General features: G+C 40.4%; 1 protein-coding gene across 1 annotated transcript in view; it reads left to right on the top strand.

Annotated features, from left to right (window-relative positions):
* The first annotated feature begins 14,528 nt into the window (after nt 1-14,528).
* LOC131996749 (uncharacterized) overlaps nt 14,529-27,142 on the top strand; it is a 38,865-nt gene continuing 26,251 nt past the window's right edge. Inside the window, exon 1 of the mRNA XM_059366618.1 lies at nt 14,529-15,698. Within this exon, the coding sequence (XP_059222601.1) occupies nt 14,529-15,698 (1,170 nt within the window). The remainder of the gene's footprint in view (nt 15,699-27,142) is intronic.

The following is a 27,142-nucleotide window of genomic DNA, read 5'->3' as shown; positions in this document are numbered from 1 at the left end:
AGAGTGGTAGTGGGATCTAACGAGAATAAAGTTACAATTTTTCGGTGATTTTGGCTCGTGTTTAGTGGGGCAGTTTGAATGGCATTAACACTACCTTGTAAGGATTCTCTCCGTGCCGCAGTAAGAGCAAAAATTTCTGGCGGACTTGCGGCATTGTCAACGGCGGTGGCCCTTTTCCGTGCACTGCCAACTATGGGTAGAGCGGGAGTAGTTATCTTCACTTTCCACTAGCATATGCTAACATATGGGGTTTTTCTTGTGACTTATCACGTTTTAGCAGCTCGGAGTCGTATGTGAGGGCTATTAACTCGTCCAGCGTTCGGAAGTCGTGTCGACGAATATAGTGCCGATATTCGGGCCTGAGACCTTCGGATATTTGATCCAAATGGTTCATACTTCGAAGTTGTGGGTGACTTCGTGTCGTCAACATCGTTAATATGAAATCCTTCGTTCTCTCGCTGCCTTCGGTTGTATAAATTTTGCTCAATGTGGCTTGCATACCTTTTCGACAAAAAGAACCTCTCCGCCTCAGTTCATGTCATGTCGTTATATCCGGTCTCTTCACCCTAACCCACTTTAGTGCATTTCCCTAAACAACCGTGATCACTGACGGAAGAAGCCGATCGTTTTGAATATTTTGCCACTCGGCCAACTCCTCAAATTTCTTAAGAAAGTCTACCAAGTCGACGTCCCCAGAATACTTTTGGGACGCGGATGCTTCTCACGTCCATCTTTCTACTGTCTTTACTTCAACCTCCAAGTCACGTAATAAGTTTTTTTTTTTGCTCGAAAATGCTCAATAAGATGTTTCCGCAGGTGGTCCACTGTAAAACCTTCGGTGGCCAACCCTAATTTTCGGCTTTGTTCAAGGAGTTGCTCTTGAGTTCGGCTTGAGTAGGTAGATCCAGCTGAGCGATTCTGGGCCAAGACTTGAATTTGGTTCAGTTCTGCCACTATTGTCATGGTTGGAACCCGACGTTCCCTCGCTGGTGGCGGGTTCGGTATTTCCGCAGTGCGTATTCGTCGGGTGCCTACTCGGGCGACATTTGTAACGTGGTTTTGTCGAAAGCTGCGGTAAGTTATGTCGTCTCTAAGGTCAACTTACGGATCTTAAAATCCTTAAGTGATAACAGAAGCTTATTAGAATCGAGGGTTGACAATAAGGTAACTTTATTGGTTTAATTCTGTGTTACAATCTAAAGGGTGATTTTTTTGAGGTTAGGATTTTCATGCATTAGTATTTGACAGATCACGTGGGATTTCAGACATGGTGTCAAAGAGAAAGATGCTCAGTATGCTTTGACATTTCATCATGAATAGACTTACTAACGAGCAACGCTTGCAAATCATTGAATTTTATTACCAAAATCAGTGTTCGGTTCGAAATGTGTTCATTCACCGTAACGTTGCGTCCAACAGCATCTTTGAAAAAATACGGTCCAATGATTCCACCAGCGTACAAACCACACCAAACAGTGCATTTTTCGGGATGCATGGGCAGATCGTGAACGGCTTCCGGCTTCACATTTCGAACCGAACACTGATTTTGGTAATAAAATTCAATGATTTGCAAGCGTTGCTCGTTAGTAAGTCTATTCATGATGAAATGTCAAAGCATACTGAGCATCTTTCTCTTTGACACCATGTCTGAAATCCCACGTGATCTGTCAAATACTAATGCATGAAAATCCTAACCTCAAAAAAATCACCCTTTACTTGTGTTATGTATTTGTATGACAATGTGGCGAAGAGTGAGTAGGTTGTCGTCTTCGGATCTTGCTTATGAGCGCTCGGCTGTAGACGCGTTCCTTGGACGATGGTTGAATTTGAGAGTGTTAATGTGGGCCCGGCTGGGGTAGTCTCGACGATGATGCCCTCTCGTTGGTGCTTTTGGTCGGTACGGTTGCCGACGGCAATCGATTTGTAGGTAAAAGGGATATTTCGGTCGTCTCTAGTAGAGGGAGCGTGTATGGGACAACAAGTTATCTACGGCCGGCTATGCTATGTATGAATGCAAAGCAGTCGCGGATGGAAGCAAAGCGCGGCTGCGAACGAATCGCGGGTGTGAACGAGTCGCGAATGCGAACGAATCGCGGATACGAAGAGTCCTGGATGCGAGCTAAACACGGATGCGAACGAGTGGCGGATGCGAGCTTAGCGCGGATATAAGTAGGTAAGAATGTAACTAGGTGCGGATGCAAACGAATTGCAGGGCAAACACCAAGAATTATGTTAAAAGAAGTTGTTTCGATTGTAAGTAGGGAAAGGGTAGCCATAAGCATATACGAGGCATGTTCGATCTGTAGTATGAATATACACGAGGCATGTCTGTTCGGCGAAACAAATTGTGTCTAGCTAAAGAGTACATTGGAGTTATGATCGTTTGATAGAGCTAGTCATAAGTAAACGAAGAATCATCCGAAATGTTCTTATTAGGCGTAATGAATCGTAGAGTAGAGCACGAAATTCACACCATTCCCTAAACCCACCAACCACCACCCGGGGGGCCTTTCCACTGCCGAAATCCCTATCGGTATATCGAGCTCAAATAAAGTCTTTTAAGAATGGAGTACATCCAAGATCCAAACTTAAATGCCCCTTAACCTTACGAGCGAATTCATAGACCAATATAGATATGGGATTAAGATAAAGGCATTTGTATTGTTATACTGTTAGTCAAGCGATATACATATACTATTTTCGATGTATGGTATTGCACTAAAGCTCTTTAATTATCGAAAACAAATACTCAAAGGATAATTTTGTTACATGTATAGTAAAAGAAGGCGCAGCGGAGTGCGCCCCGTTCAGCTAGTTATTCATATTTTTATGACAATTACAGTAGGTCCTCGGCTGATTACCAGTGTTAACATAGAATAATTGGTAGTTGATATGGTTCAGTCCTGAAACTTTGTTCTGGGTCGTCCACGGCTTCTGAATGAAGGCAATATCAATCTAGTCCTAGCTGATTTTCTCCATCAGAGTGTGTCACTGTCTTACTCCAAATCATTGGTTTGTCAGTAAATGGGCTTGTTGGGAGTGGGTGGTAGTCACATCGTCTGTTTCCTGTACTTTAGGCTGCATTAAGTTACCCGGCACTGCACTGTCTGATGTTTCAATATTAGATTGTTTGCATATCTTAGTCTTCCGAATCTTGAGAGATTCGGAGGTGGTTCCATCGTCAGCTCCTATTTCGTTAGGCTGCACTGCTTGATGTTTTAGTGTTAGGACCTTGCTTATCCTTGACTTATCAATATAAAAAAATTGGTGGTGCTCTCGCCGTTGGCCCCCTGTTTGTAAGGCGGTATTGAGTGTCCTACCACTGCACTGCCTGAGCTGAGGGATGTCCATCATTCTCACTAGGGTGAGCATTGCGTCCAAGGGAGTGTGGATGATCTGGTGGAATCCTACCGGATACACTGCCGATATTGATGACTACACACTCAAAAAAAATTTACTCAATCTTTGATTTTAGGATTTTGGTAATAATTTCGAGCCAAAGATATGCAACATATAAACAAGGATGGCGTCCTAGCATCAAAGAAGTATTGGGGATATAAACCAAGTACACGACGTTTAAAAATAAACAAGTAAGAAGGCGTTAAGTTCGGCCGGGCCGAACTTTGGATACCCACCACCTCGGAAATATACGTAAACCACTTTCATCAAAATCCGGTGAAAATTTTATACCTTTTGTCCCATAGCAGTTATATCAAAATATGATCCAATTTTGACCACATACTTATAACTACAAGTCATTGTTCAATTGTGTATAACAAAATATTAGTCTTTTTAGTAAGCTACATACGACACGAATTTCGAAAAGCCTAACATAAGTCACTGTGTCAAATTTCAGTGAAAATGGATTATAAATGCGCCTATTATGGGGCCAAAACTTTAAATCGAGATATCGGTCTATATGGCAGCTATATCCAAATCTAAACCGATTTAGCCCAGGTTTCAGAAAAATTTCGAAGGGCCTAACTCAACTCACTGTCCCAAATTTCGGCGAAATCGGACAATAAATGCGCCTTTTATGGACCCAAAACCTTATATCGAGTGATCGGTATATATGACAGCTATATTCAAATCTGGACTGATATGGGCCATATTGCAGAAGGAAGTCGAAGGGCTTAATCTAACACACAGTCCTAAATTTCGGCGACACCGGACAATAAATGCACCTTTTATGGGCCCAAAACCTGAAATAGAGAGATCGGTCTATATGGCAGCTATATCCAAATCTTAACCGATCTGTGACATATTGAAGGATTATGTCGGGGGGGTTAACTTAACTCACTGTCCCAAATTTCAGCGCCATCGAACAATAAATGAGCATTTAATGGGCCCAAAAACTGAAATCGAGGGATCGGTCTATATGGCAGCTATATCCAAAACTGAACCGATCTGCACCAAATTAATGAGGGATATCGAAGATCCTAACACAACTTACTGTCCCAAATTTCAGCAAAATCGGATAATAAATGTGGCTTTAATGGGCCTAAGACCCTAAATCGGCAGATCGGTCTATATGGCAGCTATATCCAAATATGCACCGATCTGAGCCAAATTGACGAAGGATGTCGAAGAGCCTAACACAACTCACTGTCCCAAGTTTCAGCAAAATCGGATAATAAATGTGGCTCTTATGGGCCTAAGACCCTAAATCGGAGGATCGGTCTATATGGCAGTTATATCCAAATCTGGACCGATCTGAGCCAAATTGACGAAGGATCTTGAAGGGCCTAAGGCAACTCACTGTCCCAAATTTCAGCAAAATCGGATAATAAATGTGGCTTTTATGGGCCTATGACCCTAAATCGGATGATTTGTCTATATGGCAGCTATATCCAAATCTAGACCGATCTGAACCAAATTGACGAAGGATATTGAGGGGCTTAAGGCAACTCACTGTCCTGAATTTCAGCAAAATCGGATAATAAATGTGGCTTTTATAGGCCTAAGACCCTAAATCGGCGGATCGGTCTATATGGGGGCTATATGAAGATATAGTCCGATATTGCCCATCTTCGAACTTAACCTGCTTATGGACAAAAAAAGAACCTGTGAGAAATTTCAGCTTAATAATCGTCTTAGATTTTTACGCTTTTATGCAAAGTGACGAAGGATGTTGAGGGGCTTTAGGCAATGCACTGTCCTGAATTTCAGCAAAATCGGATAATAAATGTGGCTTTTATGGGCCCAAAACCTAGAACCGAGAGATCGGTCTATATGGCAGCTATATCCAAATCTTGACCGATCTGAGCGAAATTGACAAAGGATATTGAAGGGCCTAACACTACTCACTGTCCCAAATTTCAGCAAAATCGGATAATAAATGTGGCTTTTATGGGCCTAAGACCCTAAATCGGAGGATCGGTCTATATGGCAGCTATATCCAAATCTGGACCGATCTGGTCCAAATTGACGAAGGATGTCCAAGGGCCTAACACAACTCTCTGTCGCAAATTTCATCAAAATCGGATAATAAGTGTGGCTTTTATAGGCCTAAGACTCTAAATCGGCGGATCGGTCTATATGGGGGCTATATGAAGACATAGCCCAATATTGCCCATCTTCGAACTTTACCTGCTTATGGACAAAAAAAGATCCTGTGCAAAATTTCAGTTTAATATCTCTATTTTTAAAGACTGTAGCGTGATTTCAACAGACAGACGGACGGACGGACGGACATGTCTAGATCGTCTTAGATTTTTACGCTGATCAAGAATATATATACTTTATAGGGTCGGAAATGGATATTTCGATGTGTTGCAAACGGAATGACAAAATGAATATATCCCCATCCTTCGGTGGTGGGTATAAAAATGCATAGATCCTTAATACAAAGAAATGAATTCTAAAATCAAAGTATTTTTGCATTTGAAACCCAAGGATATGCAGACTTGATTTAACGATGTTAGTCCCTTAATTCAATATAAAAGTAGAAATGGATTAAAGTTTGCTGCAATTTATTAAAAGGACATAGTATTTTTGAGAAAAAGAAATCCATATCCTTAAATGAAAACCACTCATTTTGAAAGTAAGGATGCTGCGATTTCTAGGTAAAATTACTTAACCCCACCGTTTATGGGGTTATGCCTAGAAATGCCTTTTTATGCTTTGATGAATTAGCTAATTTTATTCTATTGGGCACTTGTATATAACTCAACGAAATATGAAACACAGCAATACATATTTTTAGTCAAACTGATGGAACAGTGTTATACTTGCAATTCACTTTCTAATCGTATTAATATATGTATGTATATATTTACATAAACATCTTGCTGCTTATGTTAAGAATGAATGAGAATGACAAAAAAAAACAAATTTTTGACATAACTTAACACTAGAAAGAGCAAATAGTTTTTTTTCACATTTTTTGTCTAGCTGGTCAAAATGCACAACTTGATGTCAAGGCGAACAGTTTATTTAATTAAATTTTAACGCTTTTCTTAATACCTACAAAATGCAAAAAAAAATATATATATGAAATATGTAAAAGCGTACTAAGTTCGGTCAGGCCGAATGTTTTATAGCCTCCACCATGGATCGCATTTGTCAAGATCTTTAAATGACTTTTTCGAATAGAAAACCACCAGTCATAGAAAAGCACCACCTCCAAAATTTCAGGCAAATCGAGTAATACTTGCGCCCTCCAAAGGCTCAAAAAGTCAAACTGGGATAACGGTTTATATGACAGTTATATCAGTTTATATACCAATTTAGACTATACTTAGAACAGTTCTTGGAACTCATACCAAAACAATATATGCAAAATTTCAGCCAAATCGTATAATAATTGCGCCCTATAGAAGCTCAGAAGTCAAGACCCAAGATCGGTTTATATGGCAGCTTTTTTTAAAACATGGACCGATTTGGACATTTTCAATCCCATCCGACCTAAACTAATATTGTAAGAAGATTTTTTTCAAAATTTTAAGCGCCTAGCTTTACTCCTTTGAAAGTTAGCGGGCTTTCGACAGACGGACGGACGGACAGACGGGCGGATAGGGCTAGATCGTCTTAAAATGTCATGACGATCAAGAATATATATACTTTATCGGGTCTTAGACGCACATTTGGAGGTGTTAAAAACAGAATGACGAAATAAGTGTACCTCCCATCCTATGGTGGAGGGTACAATAAGAAATATATAAAACTAGCTGGACAGGGCCCGCTCCTCTGCGCCTTCTTTCACTCTCTTTTTATCTGAGCCCTATACGGTCACGTCAGCAAGAAAGTCCTGTTTGGTGGTGCTGGTACGGCCTTTCAGATATTTCGCGCCAATGTGGATATTATATTGGTGCTCTTCTCCCAAATACCTTTCATTGGAGCCGTATTTTGCTATGGTCGGTAAATACGTCCGGTATGGGGGTGGTTTTGAGAGTGAGGCGGATCCCCATACATCAGACTCGTGCTCTGGTCTGAAACACCTTTCGATTGAGTCCCATATTGTCATTATTGGTTTATATTCCATTTGGTTGGTGACTTTGGAGGTGGGGCGGCCCCCTAAATATCCCACTCATCTTTGCCACTGCCGAAAATCACATTGAAGCTACATATTACTATAGCCGGTATACATGTGTGGTTTAGGGGGAGTTTATGGATTACATGACCCCCAAACATTTGGCCTCAAACTTGGATATTAAAATTGTTTCTACTACAAAATACCTATTATCTATCGCCATAGTAGGCAATCATGACCAATTTCAAGGAAGTTTAGAAGCGGACTCTGAAGTAATATCACACAAATTAATTTTTTTGTATTGGTTATCTACATTTAAAATCATATTTCAAAGCGACCACTTGGGGTACTACATTCTTAAAGATCCGAAGGTCCTCCTCTGTCCATCTCAATTTGAGGGTAAAATGTGTATTCTACTACCAAAGATTTTATTTCTGTCCTATTCTATCCTGATCGGCCTTCATATATTATTTCATATTATTCATATATTATTTTTATTTTTTGGGTAGGATAGGGGACGGGGGATTGCCATCTAACATGTCCTTTCATTTGAGTACAATATATTCTCGGTCATCCTACATGACAGTTTGGCGTTCCATTTATTGGGGGGAGAGGGTCAGAAAATGTAGTACCCTATTTTCACCACGGGATCGTTATGCACCAGCTGTGAAAATTGCAAAAAAAATTGATTCACCCGTTTCTGAGTCTATACAAACCTACAAACAAACACAAATTGATTTTTATACCCTCCACCATAGGATGGGGGGTATACTAATTTCGTCATTCTGTTTGTAACTACTCGAAATATTCACCTGAGACCCCATAAAGTATATATATTCTTGATCTTCGCGACATTTTATGTCGATCTAGCCATGTCCGTCTGTCTGTCCGTCCGTCCGTCTGTCTGTCGAAAGCACGCTAACTTCCGAAGGAGTAAAGCTAGCCGCTTAAAATTTTGCACAAATACTTCTTACTAGTGTAGGTCGGTTGGTATTGTAAATGGGTCATATCGGTCCATGTTTTGATATAGCTGCCATATAAACCGATCTTGGGTCTTGACTTCTTGAGCCTCTAGAGGGTGCAATTCTTATCCGCTATTTTACTTCTTGAGCCCCCAAAGGGCGCAATTCTTATTCGAATTGGCTGACATTTTACACAGGTCTCCAACATATAATTTAATGGTGGTCTAAACCGGATCATATCTTGATATCGCTCTAATAGCGGAGCAAATCTTTTCTTATATCATTTTTTGCCTAAGAAGAGTTGTCGGGAATAGAACTCGGTAAATGCGCTCCATGGTGGAGGGTATATAAGATTCGGCCAGGCCTAACTTAGCACGCTAGCTGAAAAGGGCCAGCTCCGCTGCACCTTCTTTTACTTTTTATGGAACAAAATTATTCTTTGAATATTGATTTCCGACAATTAAAGAGCTTTTGTTGAAATAACATGCGACGAAAATAATATATGTATATCGCAAAAGCATAACAATATAAATGCCTTTATCTGATTTCCATATGATCTTTACTGGCCTATGAATTCTCTCGGAGGGTTTAGGGTCATTTTAGTTTGGGTGTTAGATATACTCCATTATTAAAAGTATTTATTTTAGCTCGATATTGTCATGATGTCCAATTTAGGGGTCATTTCGGGAGTAAGGTGGTCCTTTAGACTCTGGCCTCTGTTAAAAATATCCTCATCGTGATCTTCTTTCAAATACCATTTATTTAAGCCCCATATCGCCATTGGTTTAAGGGGAGTTTATGGGATAAGGCGTCCTCAAACATTTGGCCCCAAAATTTGTACTCTTTGAGGGGTGTTTTGGGAAAGGGGTGGTGCGCCAAATACATGGTCCCACATTTGGATATCAGATTAGTATTCTACTCCCGAATACCCTTATATGAGCCCCGATGGTCAGTAAATAATTGTTGTTTGTGGGGTGTTTTAGAGAAGGGGTAGACCCTCAATACCTTTCATATGTCCGATTTAGGGGTGTTTTGGGGAGTGGAATGGTCCCTCAAACACTTAGCCCTGAAAAGATATCAGCATCGTGCTCTATTCTCAAATATCATTTATTTTAACCCCATAATGCCATTGGCCTCAAAAATGGATTTCAAATTCGATTTCTAATCTCAAATAACGTTCATTTAAACCCCGTATTGCAAAAGACGGCAAATATGTCCGGTTTAGGGTATGAGCTCTAAAAACTATCAATATCGAGATCCACTCTCTTTAAGACCCAAAATTGTCATGGTGAGCAAATACGTCATATTTTGGCGTTGTTATGGATATGGGACAGTTGGTGCCGAATGTTGATATCATATTCGTGGTCTACTCTCAAATATCTTTCATTTGAGCCCCATATTTCCATAGTCGGCAAACATGACCGGTATGGGGGGTATTTTGGGGGATGGGGCGGCCGTTCAGTAACTTGGCCCTGCAAATATATATCAGATTCGTGTATTACTCTAAAATACTTCTTATTACAGCCCTATATTGGAATGGTCAACAAATACGTCCTATATGGGTGATGTTATGGGGGTGGGGTGGTCCCATACACACTTTTTCACGAATATTGATATCCGATTCGAACTTTTCTTCCAAAGACCTTTCATTTGAGCCCCATATTGCTATTGTAATAAATTTGTCCTATTTGGGGATTGTTTTTGGAAGGGCAGATACGTTTTCTACTTTTAATACCTTTCATTTGAGTCCCATATTGTCATGATTGGTCTATTTATATGTTTGGTAGATTTTGGTGGTGGAGCTGCCCCCCTAGATACCCCATCCGAAAATTTGATACCAAATTTTTATTTTTAGATTACTATAAGAGATCATACACAATTTCGCTTAAATCCCACCACTAATCACAGAGATCTGGCGTTTCTAGGAGTGTTTCTAGGGGGCGCAAATGTTCGTCCGATTTGACTGAAATTTTGCATATGGTGTTGTGATATCACTTCCAACAACTGCACTAAGTATGGTTCAAATCGGTCCATGTTTTGATATAGCTGCCATATAAACTGATCTTGGGTCTTGACTTCTTGAGCCTCTAGAGGGCACAATTCTCACCCGATTTGGTTGAAATTTTGCACGTAGTGTTTTGGTATCACTTTCAACAACTGTACTAAGTATGATTCAAATCGGTTCAAACCCGATCTTAGATCTTAACTTCTTGAGCCAATACAGCGCGCAATTCTCATCCGATTCGGCTGAAATTTTTCATGAGGTGTTTTATTACGGTGCTAAGCATGGCGCAAATCGGTATATAACCTGATAAAGCTGCCATATAAATCTTAACTTCATGAGCCAATAGGGCGCAATTCTCATCCGATTTGGCAGAAATATTTTACAACGACTTCTCTCATGACTTTCAACATACGTGTCTAATTTGGTCTGAATCGATCAATAACTTGATACAGCTCCCATATAAACCTATCTCCCGATTTTGCTTCTCGAGCCCCTTATCCGAATGAACAATAATATTACACAATTAATTCTACAATGTTAACTATAACTTGAAATAGCTCCAATAGCATAACTGTTCTTATTCAGAATTCTTTGTTTGCCTAAAAAGAGTTACCGCGCATAGAACTAGACACATGCGATCCATAGTGGAGGGTATATAAGAATCGGCCCGGCCGAACTTAGCACGCTCTTACTTGTTTTGGTTTTGACCGTAATAGGTTAGGTTGAAAGGAATGTGCAGATATTAATCCGCCCCAGACCACTATGGACTTATACCTAAGCCAGTAATCGGCTTGTCTTGTTACTTCCTTTCAGTATAAGATGAATAAGTAACATCCGCATAATGGCAAACGATAAAGTATTTGTTAGTTTGTTAAATTATGTTTTATATGGAAGTGTTGTAAAAATTATTTGTAAATAATATGCAAACTAAATTATTTATATTATTCTATTCTTTGATATTATTTAGGTTAGGTAAGGTTACGTTAGTTTGAAAAGAGGATGCAGATATTAATCCGCCCATGCCACAATGGACATACACCTAAGCCAGTAATCGACTTGTTGTGCGCTCTAAAAACTATAAAATAACTAAGTTAGGAATTCCGTGCTACTTACAAAATCCTTAATTGTTTTCAATACAACTTCCCTAAGGTGGTTCATGTTAGACGCAAAAGCCAGCCAATGACAATGGAAATGCTTCAACGTCTCATCATCTTTCCCGCATGCTCTACACATGCTATCACTTGCCGCACCGATTTTACAGTGAGCTCGTAGTCCTATGTGTCCCGTTATGATACCAATAACTATACTGACCTCCTTCTTGCTTCCTTTCAGAATAGCCTCGACTTCTCACGATCTGGATCCCCCCATAGGATTTTCGGCGTCCTACCGACCGTTTCGCTGTTCCACAATGTTGCATGCGCATTCGCATTCGTTGCCCGAAAGGCTTCGGGTTAACCAAGTTTATTGACGGCAGTCCTCTGGCCTTCACTGTCAAATCGCCTGTCCTTTAATTTCCCCTTACTCCGTTATGGCCCGGCACCCGAAGAATGCGGATTTTGCCACCCTCATGGAAGGCGTTAATCTCCTTACACTGCAAGACTGTTCGTGACTTTACCGTCCTCGTTGTTATTGCCCTTATGGTAATTTTACTGTCGGTAAAGATGTTCACACTCTACGTCCTTGCGTTAGCACCATACCATTTCACGCAATCCATGATCGCCCGGATCTCCGTCTGCAGGACCGTATTATGGCCAGGCAGCCTAACACAGATCTCACTCCCTGGATTCTCAATTTAAACCCCCAGGCCCACTCTGTCCTCTACCTTTGATTCATCCGTGTAACATGATCTTCCAGATGGCAATACTAGGGTTCCGTCAATACTAAACTGTGCCGATGGCAGCAGTGTTTCGCACTCGACTCCAAGATTCATCTCAGGTATCCGATCGGAAACCTCTTCCCTTCCTTCCAGGTTTCCTATCGTCGCCTCGCTTATATCGCGATGGTATGAGCTGCTTCGATCCTCAATCCATTCTCCCATCGCCTTAGTCTCATAGCCGCAGTGGCTGCCTCACATCTAATCTGTATGTCACTGGGTCGGGTAGATAGAATAGTCTCTAATGCCCTAGTGGGCGCGGTCCTCATCGCTCCACATATACCAAGACAACATGTTCTCTGAACCTATTGTTGGTCCTAATGTTTCTCCATAGCAGTCCACCAAACTACTTAGGAATAAGTAAGTATTGGTCTAATCACGCTCCTGTAGTGCCAGTGTACTATCCTCCGGTTCAGGCCCCATTTCGGGCCTACGACCCGTCTACATAGTGCCCAAAATCTGTGAGCCTTCTCAGTATGCTCCTGAATGTGACACTTCAGTGCAGTCGTAATCCTGTTGACATTTTCGTCAATGTCTTCTATGCTTGGACAATCTAAATTATCTAGCCCAAGTCTTCTTCTGAGTAGCCTTCCGAATTTTGTCCAGTTGGTTTTCAACTTATTCCGGAAATTTATCGGATTCGGCGCTGGCCGTGCTATTCTAAACCTAATGTAGTGATGGTCAGAGAAAGAGTGTTCCATGGAGACCCTCCAATCCTGAACCTCATCGATTAGATTCTCCGAACATATCGTCACATCTTATACCACCACTCTAATATATAAACAAAGGTAGCGGTGTTACCAATATTACGTGTTATTAGGTCGTTAGTATTCAAGAACTCTGGCAGGGCTTGGCCCCGCTTATTAGCGTTGGTACTATCCCACGAAATGTGGTGAGAGTTCGCATCGCACCCTATTAGGATCTTTACCTATCGCAGTATTCCGAACCTTTAAGTCGGTGATGGGTCCGTCGTCGGCTTCCTGTTTGTTAGGCTGTGTTGGGTCTCTCGCCATTGCACTGCCTGATATTTTAGTATTAGGATCTTTGCTTCTCCTAGTCTTCTTATATTGAGAGATGCCGTTATTGTCTCATTGTCGGCCCCCTGTTTGTTGGGCGGTGTTTAGTCACCTGCCACTGCACGGCCTGATGTGTTTTAATATTAGGATCTTTACCTATCGCAGTATTCCGAACCTTTAAGTCGGTGATGGGTCCGTCGTCGGCTTCCTGTTTGTTACGCTGTGTTGGGTCTCTCGCCATTGCACTGCCTGATATTTTAGTATTAGGATCTTTGCTTCTCCTAGTCTTTCTAATATTGAGAGATGCCGTTATTGTCTCATTGTCGGCCCCCTGTTTGTTGGGCGGTGTTTAGTCACCTGCCACTGCACGGCCTGATGTCGCAAAATGAAAATTTCTGCCTATCCTAGTCTTTCCAATCTTGAAAAAGAGAGCTTTGCTCCCGTAGTGAGCCATGCCTTTAGTCTTAGCCAAACTTGTAACGGATACTTAATCAATGCAAACCACAAAGAGAGTTCATTCCTCCTTCTCCACCCTGCGGAAAACCCCCCATTTCTTTGCGACCAAACCTAGGTTTTGCTTCCCCAAGAATCCCAACATGCATTCCGTCGCAAATTTACTGACCCATCTAACTACTCCGTCTGACAAAAATTTTGTCCTGAAGAACATTGCACGTTTTAGAAAATCGAATAATTCGAAACTGATTTTAACTCATGCCGGTTTTGATTCAAATAAACCATTTTATGTAAATGAAAATCTTACGAGTCACAACTACAAGATTTTTCAAAATGCATTGAAATTGAAACGACAGAAGCACTTGGAGTCCGTTTTTTCACTTCGTGGATTTGTTTATGTTAAACGTACTGGAACAGATCCTCCTACTCTAATAGAGAATAACGAGCAGTTAACACAACTTTTTCGAGAAACACCAGATCGCACCATCAACGATAACTGAAATGAATCTTGCAATATCTTATAATAAGTCCCAATTAGTTTTGTTAATTTTATGTTTCTTCTTGTTATTAAGAATTTTTTATTATACTCAAAAATTTTATATGTGTTGTACAACTATATTTATTAATGCTAACTTTAATAGAGCTCATAACTACGAAGAACAAATATATACATTACCAGCATTGCTTATCCAATTGACTTGTGATGCCAAGTAATACTGCTTATGGTTCCAGAGATAATCTAAACTGTATGATTAGAATTCTTAAAAACCAGAAATCAGGATTAACGATTGTCCACATCAATGCCCAAAGTCTAAATAATAAATTAGATGAACTTCGTGATATATTTGTTAACTCTGATATAGATATAATATGCATATCCGAAACCTGGTTCCATCCTGAAATATCTGACAATTTGTACTCTTTACCGGGATATAAAGTTTTGAGAGCTGATAGGCACTCCCATGCTGGTGGAGTTGCAATATATTTAAAAAACTGTATCCACGGTGCTATAAAACTGAAGTCTGCGCAAGGCAACTGTATTGAATACCTCTTTGTTGAAATAACTGGCATTTCTAACTCGTCAATGCTTATTGGATGTGTATATAGGCCCAACAGCAGCACACCGTTTGACATGCTGATATCGTGCCTTGAAAGAATATCATTACGATATAATGATATTGTTATTGCGGGAGATTTTAACAGCAATATTTTAATTGAAACGCAATTTTCTGATGCTATGGAACTTCTTGATCTGGTACCTACTAACCGCTCTGTTCCAACCCATTTTACTAATCATTCGTCTACTCTTTTGGACATTTTCTTTGTGAACTGTGAGTCAAAGGTTCTTTTATATGACCAAATTGCAGCACCGGCTTTTTCTAAACATGACTTGATATTTCTTGTGTATGACTATCACATAAATCAACAAGACGAGACAATTACATTCCGTGATTTTAAAAAACTGAACTATAATCTTCTTAATAGCCTTACTGATAATGTCGAATGGGATTCTATATATCAGTTAAATTCTGTGGATGACCAAACAGCATTTTTGCAGCATTATATTAGCTTAATATATAGTCAATGTGTTCCTGAAAAAACCATTACCATAAAAAATCAGCAACCCCCATGGTTTAATGAACAGTTACGTGCACTAATCGATGAAAGAAATATTGCATACAAACGATGGAAACGATACAGAACAACACAACTGCATGAGCGCTTTAAGTGTGCCAGGCGAAATGTTGGGAAAAGCATAAACGAGGCCAAAACGCTATTCTTTCGGAAAAAATTTCTAAATGCTGTTAACAGCAGATCTAAATGGAAGGAAATTCGTAAAATTGGCATAGGAGCGAAAACCAACACCAACTTTCCGCCCAATCTAAACATCAATGAACTGAATGAGCATTTTGTATCTGTTTGCTCTATATGTCCCCATGAAAATATATATGAAAATATGAACACTGTACAAGTGGAAAATCCATTTTCCTTTTGCTGTGTAGACCAAACTGACGTTTTGAACAGCATACTCTCAATAAAATCTGATGCAACTGGAACTGACGGAATAAATCCAAGATTTATCAAAATTATCATGCCAAAATTGCTGCCATATGTAACATATATTTTCAATACTGTTCTGACCAAGTCCACCTTTCCGCATGAATGGAAGCTCGCTAAAATCATACCGACTAGAAAATCGAATAATGAATACCGCCCCATTGCAATCTTACCGTTCTTATCCAAAGCGCTAGAATGCATAATGGCGAATCAAATCGAACAATTCCTGTGCACTCAAAATCTATTATCAGAATGGCAATCTGGTTTTAGAAAAAAGAGAAGTTGCACATCTGTCTTAATAGACGTTGTTGAAAATATTAGACAAAATATGGACAACAAGATGGTATCTTTTCTCCTTCTATTGGATCACAGTAAAGCATTTGATACTGTAAACCATCAAATTCTTGTAGTCAAGCTCTCAAAACTATTTAATTTTTCCCGAACTGCCTGTCAACTGATATCATCGTACCTGTCTCAAAGATCTCAGTCCGTATATTGTAATGATATCTGGTCAAATACGCTTCATGTAACAAATGGTGTGCCCCAAGGCTCAATCTTGGGCCCATTGTTATTCACCATGTACATTAATGATCTGCCCGATGTACCTTTAACATGTAAGATACAAATGTATGCTGATGACGTTCAACTGTATACCTGCACGAAACTGAATGACTTTCAAACATGTATTTCTAATGTAAATAATGATTTGAATTTAATATATTGTTGGGCTGTTAATAATGCCTTACGTTTAAATCCTACCAAATCTAAGCTGATCATCATACACAAAAGAAGTGTAACAATCCCTGACCAAGTTGAAGTAAAGATTGAGAACACGATTGTAAACCGTGTTCAAGCAGCAACAAACTTGGGTTTAACATTCAACTCTACCTTAACTTGGACGAATCATATAAATGCAGCTGTGGGAAAAGTTCGTGGTATGCTGCGGAATATGTGGGCAGCTCGTCTGTCAACTCCTTTCGAAATTCGTATGCTTCTTGCTAAATCTTACTTAATCCCAACTCTTCTATATAATTGTGAATTATTTGCAAGTTGCAGTGCTGATGACAATAGGAAAATCAAAGTTGCCTACAATGATATTGCACGATATGTATACAACAGACCACGGTATGACCACATATCACAATTTGCTTATCAGATTTTTGATCTTTCAGTTGAAAATTTACTAAATGTTAAATGCTTGCAATTACTACATAAGGTTATTTATAACAAACAACCTGAATATCTTTACAAACACCTACAATTTGCTAGATCAAATCGAGGGCGCAAACTGATTCAACCTAGATTTGAATCTCAAATCACTGAAAGGCAATTTATTGTAAACAGTATTCGTCTCTGGAACACCCTCCCATCATATATACAACTCATAAGCAATGCTATCGAATTCAAAAAGGAGCTACATGATTATTATAAGTAGAAATTGTATGTAGTCTAGTAGTATAAGTTATAATTAAATTATTTATTTATTTTTTTATAAGTTATAGTTTATAATGGAATTAATTGATGAAACTGCACTGTTGTGAACCAGCACAGTAAAATATAAGATATAATCTTGTTGTGCTTGGTGTTAAATAAATGAAATGAAATGAAATGAAACTCCCTTGATGAAGACCGTAGCCTTTGTGAGCTGGGGGATATCCATCTTTCTCACCAGGTCGAGCTTGCGCCCTCCCAGAGAGCGTGAATACTTCTGACTAGCTGTTTGACGGTAGTAATACATTCCGCCGACACAAAACGCAGCGTAAAGATGTCCGCTCTAAACTCGCAGCTCATCATTTGTATGGGTGGATCCTCTACAGGGTTACACACATGTTCGAAAATCCGCTCGTTAACCATATCCTCCACTTGGGACCGATGTACTGGTAGAATTCTACCGGATGCACAGCCGATATTGTTGACTGCATAAGTCAGCTCATCTCTTGTGTTGTGTTTCCTTGCCACTCTGGCCAAAGAGGACGGCTCCTTACCGTTCTCAGCGACCATCTTCCCATTCCGTGATGGCTGTGGAGTTTGGAAGTCGCAGTCCTCCATGAAGACTCAGAGGCCGTGCGCGCTTCTTTCGTTCCTGTTCCGACTTTGTCTACCTCCGTAGGACAATGTCTGGAGTCTCTATTGCGGGATGGCTGGCTTGGTTTTCCAGGAGTACCTGGAAGCGGGGAGCTCTTTTTCTTCTTCAGCATTCTAGTAGTGTTATGCTCTTCGGGAGATCTGATTCCTTTTCCAGCTTCCGTAAAAGTGCTTGGAATGTCAGTTCTATCCCTTCCAGCATCCTGCCCTTTCGCCCGATTACGCTGCCGGTACATACTCCTCTGTATCCTTCGTCGTGCACCAGATCGCTTTCTCGGTCTGCTTGTGAGCTTAGCAAAGCCATTGCTCACTTCTGCCGTCATCCCGATGCCCTCATCTCTCGATTCGGCTGCGATGACTGTTTCATTGACACAGTCGCTGTCTGAATAGGAGTCAGAAACACCACCTTTACATAAAGGCTGGGGGCGAACTGTGCATCCCCCTGGTTTATCCGTCTCTTCCTGATTATAATGATAGTACCTATTCCGAAATAAGGATATATACATTTTTTTTTTCTTTGGAGAGCGAAATTAAAATATGTCCTCTCCACTCAACGGCAACAAAAAAAATTTGAGAATATGTTAATTTTTGTTTAGTTATATTTTATCCCCTTAATTTATGTAATACTAGCTGACCCGGGACCGCTCCGCTGCGCCTTCTTTTAGTTTATATGGAATAAAATTTTCCTTGGAATATTTATTTTCGACAATTAAAGAGCTTTTAGTGAAATACCATGCTACGAAAATAGTATATCGCTTGTCTAACAGTTTAGCAATATAAGTGCCTTTATCTGAATCCCACATGATCTTTATTGGGCTACGAATTTGAGTTTGGATGTAAGGCGTGCTCCATTCTTATATTACTTTATTTCAGCCCGATTTTCCCTAATGCCCTAAATACATGGTCCTACATTTGGATATCAAATTCGTATTCTACTCCCAAATACCTTTATTTGAGCCCCATATTGCGATGGTCAGTAAAAAATTGCTGTTTGTGGGGTATTTTGGGAAAGGGGTAGACCCCCTGAAAATTGGTCCTGAAAGTGGGTATCAATTCTTGCTCTACCCCCCAATACCTTTCATTTAAGCTCCATATTGATATGGTCAGTAAATATGCCCGATTAAGGGGTGTTTTGGGGATTGGGATGGCCCCCAAACACTAAGCCCCAATAGTATATCAGCAACGTGCTTTATTTTCTTATATCTATATATTATTTCTTTGGACCCTATATTGCTATTGGCCTCAAAATTGGATATCAATTTCGATTTCTAATCTCAAATACCATTCACTTTTACCCCTTATTGAAAAAGGCAGCAAATATGTTCGGTTTGGGGTATGGGCCCTAAAAACTATGAATATGGAGCTCTACAGTCTTGAAGACTCAAATTGTCTTGGTTAGCAAATACGTCCTACTTGGGGTTTGTTATGGTGGTGGGACCCGGATGTTGATGTCAGATTCATGGTATACTCCCAAATACCCTTTATTTGACCTCACTATTTTCCATAGTCGGCAAACATTACGGATTTGGGGGGTATTTTGGGGGATGGGGCGGCCACTTAGTGACTTAGATTTGAAAATATATATCAGATTCCTGTTCTATTCTAAAATACCTCTTATTTGAGCCTCTTGCAAATGCAATGGTCAGCAAATACTTCGTATTTGGGTGGTGTTATGGGGGTGGTGTGGCCCAATAGACACTTTTCACGAACATTGATATCAGATTCCTGTTTTACTTCCAAAGACCTTTCAGTTGAGCCCCATATTGCTTTGTTCGTAAATTTGTCTTCTTTGGGGATGTTCTCGGGGATCGACGGGTCCTCAAAGACTTGGTCCCACATCTTGATATCAGATTCGTGTCCTACACTCAAAAACCTTTTATTTAAGCCCCATATTGCCATGGTCAGTAAATAAGTCCTTCTTGGGTTTTGTTTTGGGGAAGGGGGTGGACCCCAGAAACGTGGTCCCAAATTTGGATATCAGATTCGTATTTTATTCGCATATACCTTTCGTTTGAGTCCCATATTGCCATGGTCGGCATATATGTCCGATTTAGGGGTGTTTTGGGGGTTGGGGGGGGGGGGGGGGGGGTGCCCCAAACACTTGGTCCTACAAATGGATATCAGATATATTTTTTAATCTTAAATACCTTTCATTTGAGTCCCATATTGTTATGATTGGTGTACGTATATTTGGTAGGTTTTGGGGTGAGGCATAGCAAATTTTCTTATAAACATCTAAATAGGGAACAAGAGATTTCTCTTATTTCAGTGAATGCAGCTAAGCGACCCCGTGTTTGTAGCTGAGACCAAATTGTGTGCCGCTGAGCGAAACCAAGATGTACAAAAGTTTGTGGCTGATCTTACAAATGTCGCCAGTATTAATGAGAACTTAACCGCTGAAAATTTTTTTGTTGAAACCCATGCTTGAAAAGCTTGCAAATACCAATTTTGTTTATTATACGATTGAAATCATTTGAGTGAAATGAAACAAGTAAAAGCATGCTAAGTGCGGCCGGTCCTAATCTTGGGAATCCACCACCATTGATTCTGCTAAATTATGGGAGCTATATCTGGTTATAGACCGATTTGGTCCGTACTTGACACAGTTGTTGGGAGTCATAACATAAAATTTCAGCCAAATCGGATAAAAATCCCGGCTTTTAAGGGTTCATGAAGTCAATCGGTTTATATGGGAGCTATATCATATTCTTAACCGATTTGGACCGTTTTTGTCACAGTCGTTGCGGCTCATAACAGAACACTGTGTAAAATTTCAACCAAATCGGACAAAAATCGGGGCTTCCAGGGGTTCAAGAAGTCAAATCGGAGGATTAGTTTATATGGGAGCTATATCAGGTTATGGACCGGACTTGGCACAAATATTGGAAGTCATAACGGAACACTTTGTGAGAAATTTCAGCCAAATCGGATGAAAATTAAGGCTTCTAGGGGCTCAAGAAGTCAAATCGGGAAATTGGTTTATATGGGAGCTATATCAGGTTATGGACCGGACTTGGCACAAATGTTGGAAGTCATAACGGAACACTTTGTGAGAAATTTCAGCCAAATCGGATGAAAATTAAGGCTTCTAGGGGCTCAAGAAGTCAAATCGGGAAATTGGTTTATATGGGACCGTGCTTGGCACAGTTGTTGGAAGTCAAAACAAAACGCTATGGAAATTTTGAACCAATTCGGACAATAATTACGGCTTCCAGGGGCTCAAGAAGTTAAATTGGAAGATCGGTTAATGACCGATTTATACCGTACTTTACACACTTGTTTGAAGTCATAACAGAATGCAAAATTTCAGCTAAATCGGACAAAAATTGCGGCTTCCAGGGGTTCAAGAAGTCAAATCGGAAGATCAGTTTATATGGGAGCTATATCAGGTTATGGACCGGACTTGGCACAAATATTGGAAGTCATAACGGAACACTTTGTGAGAAATTTCAGCCAAATCGGATGAAAATTAAGGCTTCTAGGGGCTCAAGAAGTCAAATCGGGAAATTGGTTTATATGGGACCGTGCTTGGCACAGTTGTTGGAAGTCAAAACAAAACGCTATGGAAATTTTGAACCAATTCGGACAATAATTACGGCTTCCAGTGGCTCAAGAAGTCAAATCGGGAGATTGGTTTATATGGGAACTATATCAGGTAATAGACCGATTTGGACCGTACTTGGCACGGTTGTTGAAAGTCACAACAGAAAACAACATGCAAAATTTCATCCAAGAGGCAAAAATTGTTCCAGGGGCTCAAGAAGTCAAATCGAGAGATTGATTCATCACATTCGCCGATTGAACGGCAATCAATATATTTTTAGGCATCAAATGCAGCTTAGTGGCATTTCAGATGTATCATGTCACACAAATCACTCGTTATTAACTATCCGAGTCGGTTATATTTCGATAACGCTCCCAAATCGATCAACTTTTCAACTTCTTAATCTCCTAGAAGCCTTAACCTTTATGCAATTTGATTGAAAAATGGTACTTAAGGTGTACTGTGCCCAATAACACTGAACCAAATGTTAGCCAGGTGGGACCATAAATAAACCTATACCTTGATTTATTTTTATACCCACCACCGCAGGATATGGGTATATTCATTTTGTCATTCCGTTTGCAACACATCGAAATATCCATTTCCGACCCTATAAAGTATATATGTTCTTGATCAGCGTAAAAATCTGAGACAGACGGACATGTCTAGATGTCCGTCCGTCTGTCCATCTGTCTGTTGAAATCACGCCAGAGTTTTCAAAAATTTAAATATTGAGCTTGCACTTTGCACAAATTCTATTTTTAGTTAAGTTCGAAGATAGGACTATATCTTGATATAGCCCACATATAGACTGATCCGCCGATTTAGGGTATTAGGCCAATAAAAGCCACATTTATTATCCGATTTTGCTGAAATTTGGGACAGTGAGTTGCGTTAGGCCCTTCGACATCCTTCGTCAGTTTCGCCTGGATCGGTTTAGTTTTGGCTATAGCTGCCATATATACCGATCCTCTGATTTAGGGTCTTAGGGACAGTGAGTTAAGTTTAGCCCCTCGACATACTTCTGCAAAATGGCACAGATCGGTCCTGATTTGGAGAAAGCTGCCATAAAGACCGATCCACCGATTTAGGGACTTAGGCCCATGAAAGCCACATTTATTATTCGATTTTGCCGAAATTTAAGACAGTGGGTAGTATTAGGGTCTTCGACATTTTTCTTCAATTTAACCCAGATCGGTCCAGATTTTAATATAGCTGCCATATAGACCGATCTCTCGAGTTAAGGTTTGGGGCCCATAAAATGCGCATTTATTATCCGATTTTGTCAAAATTTGGAACAGTGAGTTGTGTTAGGATCTTCAACATCTCTCTGCAGTTTGGCCTGGATAGGTTCAGATTTGGATTTAGCTGCCATATAGACCGATTTCTTGATTTAAGGTTTTGGGCCCATAAAAGGCCTATTTATTGTCCGATTTCGCCAAAATTTGGGACTGTGAGTTGTGTTAGGCTCTTTGACATTTTTCTGCAACTTGGTCAGATCGGTCCATATTAGGATATAGCTGCCATATAGACCGATATCTCGATTTACAGTCTTGGCCCCATAAAAAGCGCATTTATAATCCGATTTCACTGAAATTTGGCACAGTGACGTATGTTAGGCTTTTCGACATCCGTGTCGTATATGGTTCAGATCAATTTATTTTTAGAAATAACTACTAAAAGGACCAATATTTTGTTATACACAATCGAACAATGACTTGCACTTATTAGTATTTGGTCCAAATCGGAACATATTTCGATATAGCTGTTATGGGGTATAAAGAGTGCATTTTTCACCGGATTTTGACGAAATATGGTATACATATATGCTCGAGGTGGTGGGTATCCAATATCCAACAATTGTTCGAAGTATGGTTTAAATCGGTCCATGTTTTGATATAGCTGTCATATAAACCGATCTTGGGTCTTGACTTCTTGAGCCTCTAGAGGGCGCAATTCTTATCCAATTTGAATGAATTTTGGCACGTAGTATTTTGTTATGATATTCAACAACTGTGCCAAATATGGTTCAAATCGGTTCATAACCTGATATAGGTGTCATATAAACAGATCTGGGGACTTGACTTCTTGAGCTTCTAGAGGGCGCAATTTCTATCCGATTTGGCTGAAATTTCGCAAGACGTTTTTATAGTTACTTTCAACAACTATGTCAAATAAAGTACAAGTCGGTTCATAACCTGATATAGCTGCCATATAAACCGATCTGGGATCTTGACTTCTTGAGCCTCTAGAGGTCGCAATAATTATCCCATTTGCCTGAAATTTTGTACGACGGATTCTCTCATGACCATTAATATACGTGTTTATTATGGTCTGAATCGGTCTGTAGGCCTATACAGCTCCCATATAAATCAAAATCTCTATTTTACTTCTTGAGCCCCCAAAGGGCGCCATTTTTATTCGAATTGGATGACATTTTACACAGGTCTCCAATATATAATTTAATTGTGGTCCAAACCGGACCATATCTTGATATCACTCTAATAGCAGAGCAAATCTTTCCTTATATCCTTTTTATACCCTCCACCATAAGATGGGGGGTATACTAATTTCGTCATTCTGTTTGTAACTACTCGAAATATTCGTCTGAGACCCCATAAAGTATATATATTCTTGATCCTCGTGACATTTTATGTCGATCTATCCATGTCCGTCCGTCTGTCCGTCCGTCCGTCCGTCTGTCCGTCCGTCCGTCCGTCCGTCCGTCCGTCCGTCCGTCCGTCTGTCTGTCTGTCGAAAGCACGCTAACTTCCGAAGGAGTAAAGCTAGCCGCTTGAAATTTTGCACAAATACATCTTATTGGTGTAGGTCGGTTGGTATTGTAAATGGGCCATATCGGTCCATGTTTTGATATATCTGCCATATAAACCGATCTTGGGTCTTGACTTCTTGAGCCTCTAGAGTGCGCAATTCTTATCCGATTGGAATGAAATTTTGCATGACGTGTTTTGTTATGATATCCAACAACTGTGCCAAGTATAGTTCAAATCGGTCCATAACCTGATATAGCTGCCATATAAACCGATCTGGGGTCTTGACTTCTTGAGCCTCTAGAGTGTGCAATTCTTATCCGATTGAAATGAAATTTTGCACGACGTGTTTTGTTATAATATCCAACAACTGTGCCAAGTATGGTTCAAATCGGTTCATAACCTGATATAGCTGCTATATAAACCGATCTTGGGTCTTGACTTCTTGAGCCTCTAGAGGGTGCAATTCTTATCCGAATGGAATGGAATTTCGCACGACGTGTTTTGTTATGATACCCAACAACTGTGCCAAGTATGGTTTAAATTGGTCTATAACCTGATATAGCTGCCATATAAACCGATCTTGGGTCTTGAATTCTTGAGCCTCTAGAGGGCACAATTCTTACCCGATTTGAATGAATTTTTGCACGAAGTATTTCGTTATGATATCCAACAACTGTTCCAAGTATGGTTGAAATCGGTCCATAACCTGATATAGCTGTCATATAAACAGATCTGGGGATTTGACTTCTTGAGCTTCTAGAGGGCGCAATTCCTATCCGATTTGGCTGAAATTTTGCATGACGTATTTTATTTTTACTTTCAACAACTGTGCCAAGTATGGTTCAAATCGGTTCATAACCTGATATAGCTGCCATATAAACCGATCTGGGATCTTGATTTCTTGACCCCTAGAGGTCGCAATTATTATCCGATATGCCTGAAATTTTGTACGACGGATCCTCTCATGACCACCAACAAAGGTGTTTATTATGGTCTGAATCGGTCTATAGCCCGATACAGATCCCATATAAATCGTTCTCTCTATTTTACTTCGTGAGCCCCAATGAGCGCAATTCTTATACGAATTGGCTGAAATTTTACACAGGTCTCCAAAATATAATTTAATTGTGGTCCGAACCGGACCATATCTTGATATCGTTTTAATAGCAGAGCAACTCTTTTCTTATATCCTCTTTTGCCTTAGAAGAGATGCCGGGAAAAGAACTCGACAAATGCGATCCATGGTGGAGGGTATATAAGATTCGGCCCGGCCGAACTTAGCACGCTTTTACTTGTTTCTATTCCTTTGTTTCTTTTAGTACTTCGCATAGTTTTCCGGGGGCGCGTTACTGGCCCAGCGCCCCAACCGCATGGGTTTTGTTGGATTGCACATGTTTCCCTCGTTGTGTCGAGCCGCTTGCTCCAAGATTCAAAGCTCGCCTCCAGCCACCCCTAACCTGGGAACAGACGCTGATGTTTGCCATTGGTTATTTGAAGGCGCCAATAACTCATCTCGAGTATCTTTGGCACTCAGTATTTAATTAAGAGCCAGTTACACCTGACTCCTCACTGAGACTTTCCTCTCGAAAATCGCTGACTGCCCGCGGCCGCATTTGTAGCTACTCCTCATAAAAACGGAGCTTTCTACCATCCGCTACCTGTGGACGCGCTCGGTAGCTGTCACATAAGGTTCCCGTCATAACGATGGACACCATACAAGTCGGAATTTGTTGTTTGATCGTGAGTACGTGGGTGGCCGCCCCTCCCTAAGTACCCCTCAGAACTGGACATATTTGTGGATTTTGACAAAAAGGGTCTCAAATCTGTATGTGTTTCAAGGCCAAGTATTTCAGGGTCGCCTCACCTCATAAACTCCCCCTAAACCACACATATATACCGACTATAGTAATATGTAGCTCCAATGTGATTTTCGGCAGTGGCAAAGATGGGTGGGATATCTAGGGAGCTGCCTCACCTCTAAAGCCACCAGCCAAATGGAATATAAACCAGTAATGATAACATGGGACTCAATCGAAGGGTATTTCAGACCAGAGCACGAATCTGTTATATGGGGATCCGCCTCACACTCAAAACCACCCCCATACCGGACATATTTACCGACCATAGCAATATACAGCTCCAATGAAAGGTATTTGGGAGAAGAGCACCAATATAATATCCACATTGGCGCGAAATATCTGAAAGGCCGTACCAGCACTACCAAACAGGACTTTCCTCCTGACGTGACCGTATTGGGCTCAAATCTAGGTGGTGCTTTACCTCCTAAAATCGACTTCAATAGGTTATTTGACCCATTAAAACAATGGGCAATCAAATAATAAATATTTTTGGGTAGAGTGCTTCATTCAAATATGTGCTCAAGTGGCAGATGGAGTGTGGCGCACAACCCTCATAAAGACACGCTCCACCAAACGGCTGTATGCACCTATCATGACAATATGGGGTTAAATTAAAGGTATAAGGTTGTGGACTACGAATCTGATATCTTCATTCTACTCATATATCAAGCGGAACAACAAGACACTGTTGTAGCATACAACTGTCTGAGTCAACTCATCGGTGGCAAGTTCGTTCTAAGCAACACTGTAGCCGCACGGATATGAGGTCCAGCTTCCGGCTCGTCGGCAAATGGGTAGGTTCCAGAAAGCTACTGTGCTCGGAGTTAGCCAAGAAGACCACAACTTAACTATTACTTTAGAAATGCGTGGTAAGATAGAGAGAGAAGATAGAGAGAGAGAGAGAGAGAAGAAAACAACGAAAAACTGTGTAAATTTTACAATGCGGTTCAGATGCATAGATGGTCACATCTGAAGTTCCCCTCCCAACCATGACCATGTAGGAAAGCACCTATAATCAACATGGTCCCTAATACCCTCAATC

The sequence above is a fragment of the Stomoxys calcitrans genome, chromosome 1 (assembly GCF_963082655.1).
Source record: "Stomoxys calcitrans chromosome 1, idStoCalc2.1, whole genome shotgun sequence".
In the NCBI taxonomy this organism is placed as follows: Eukaryota; Metazoa; Arthropoda; class Insecta; order Diptera; family Muscidae; genus Stomoxys; species Stomoxys calcitrans.
The sequence above is the reverse complement of the archived record's forward strand: the minus strand, read 5'-3'. Positions and strand labels throughout refer to the sequence as shown.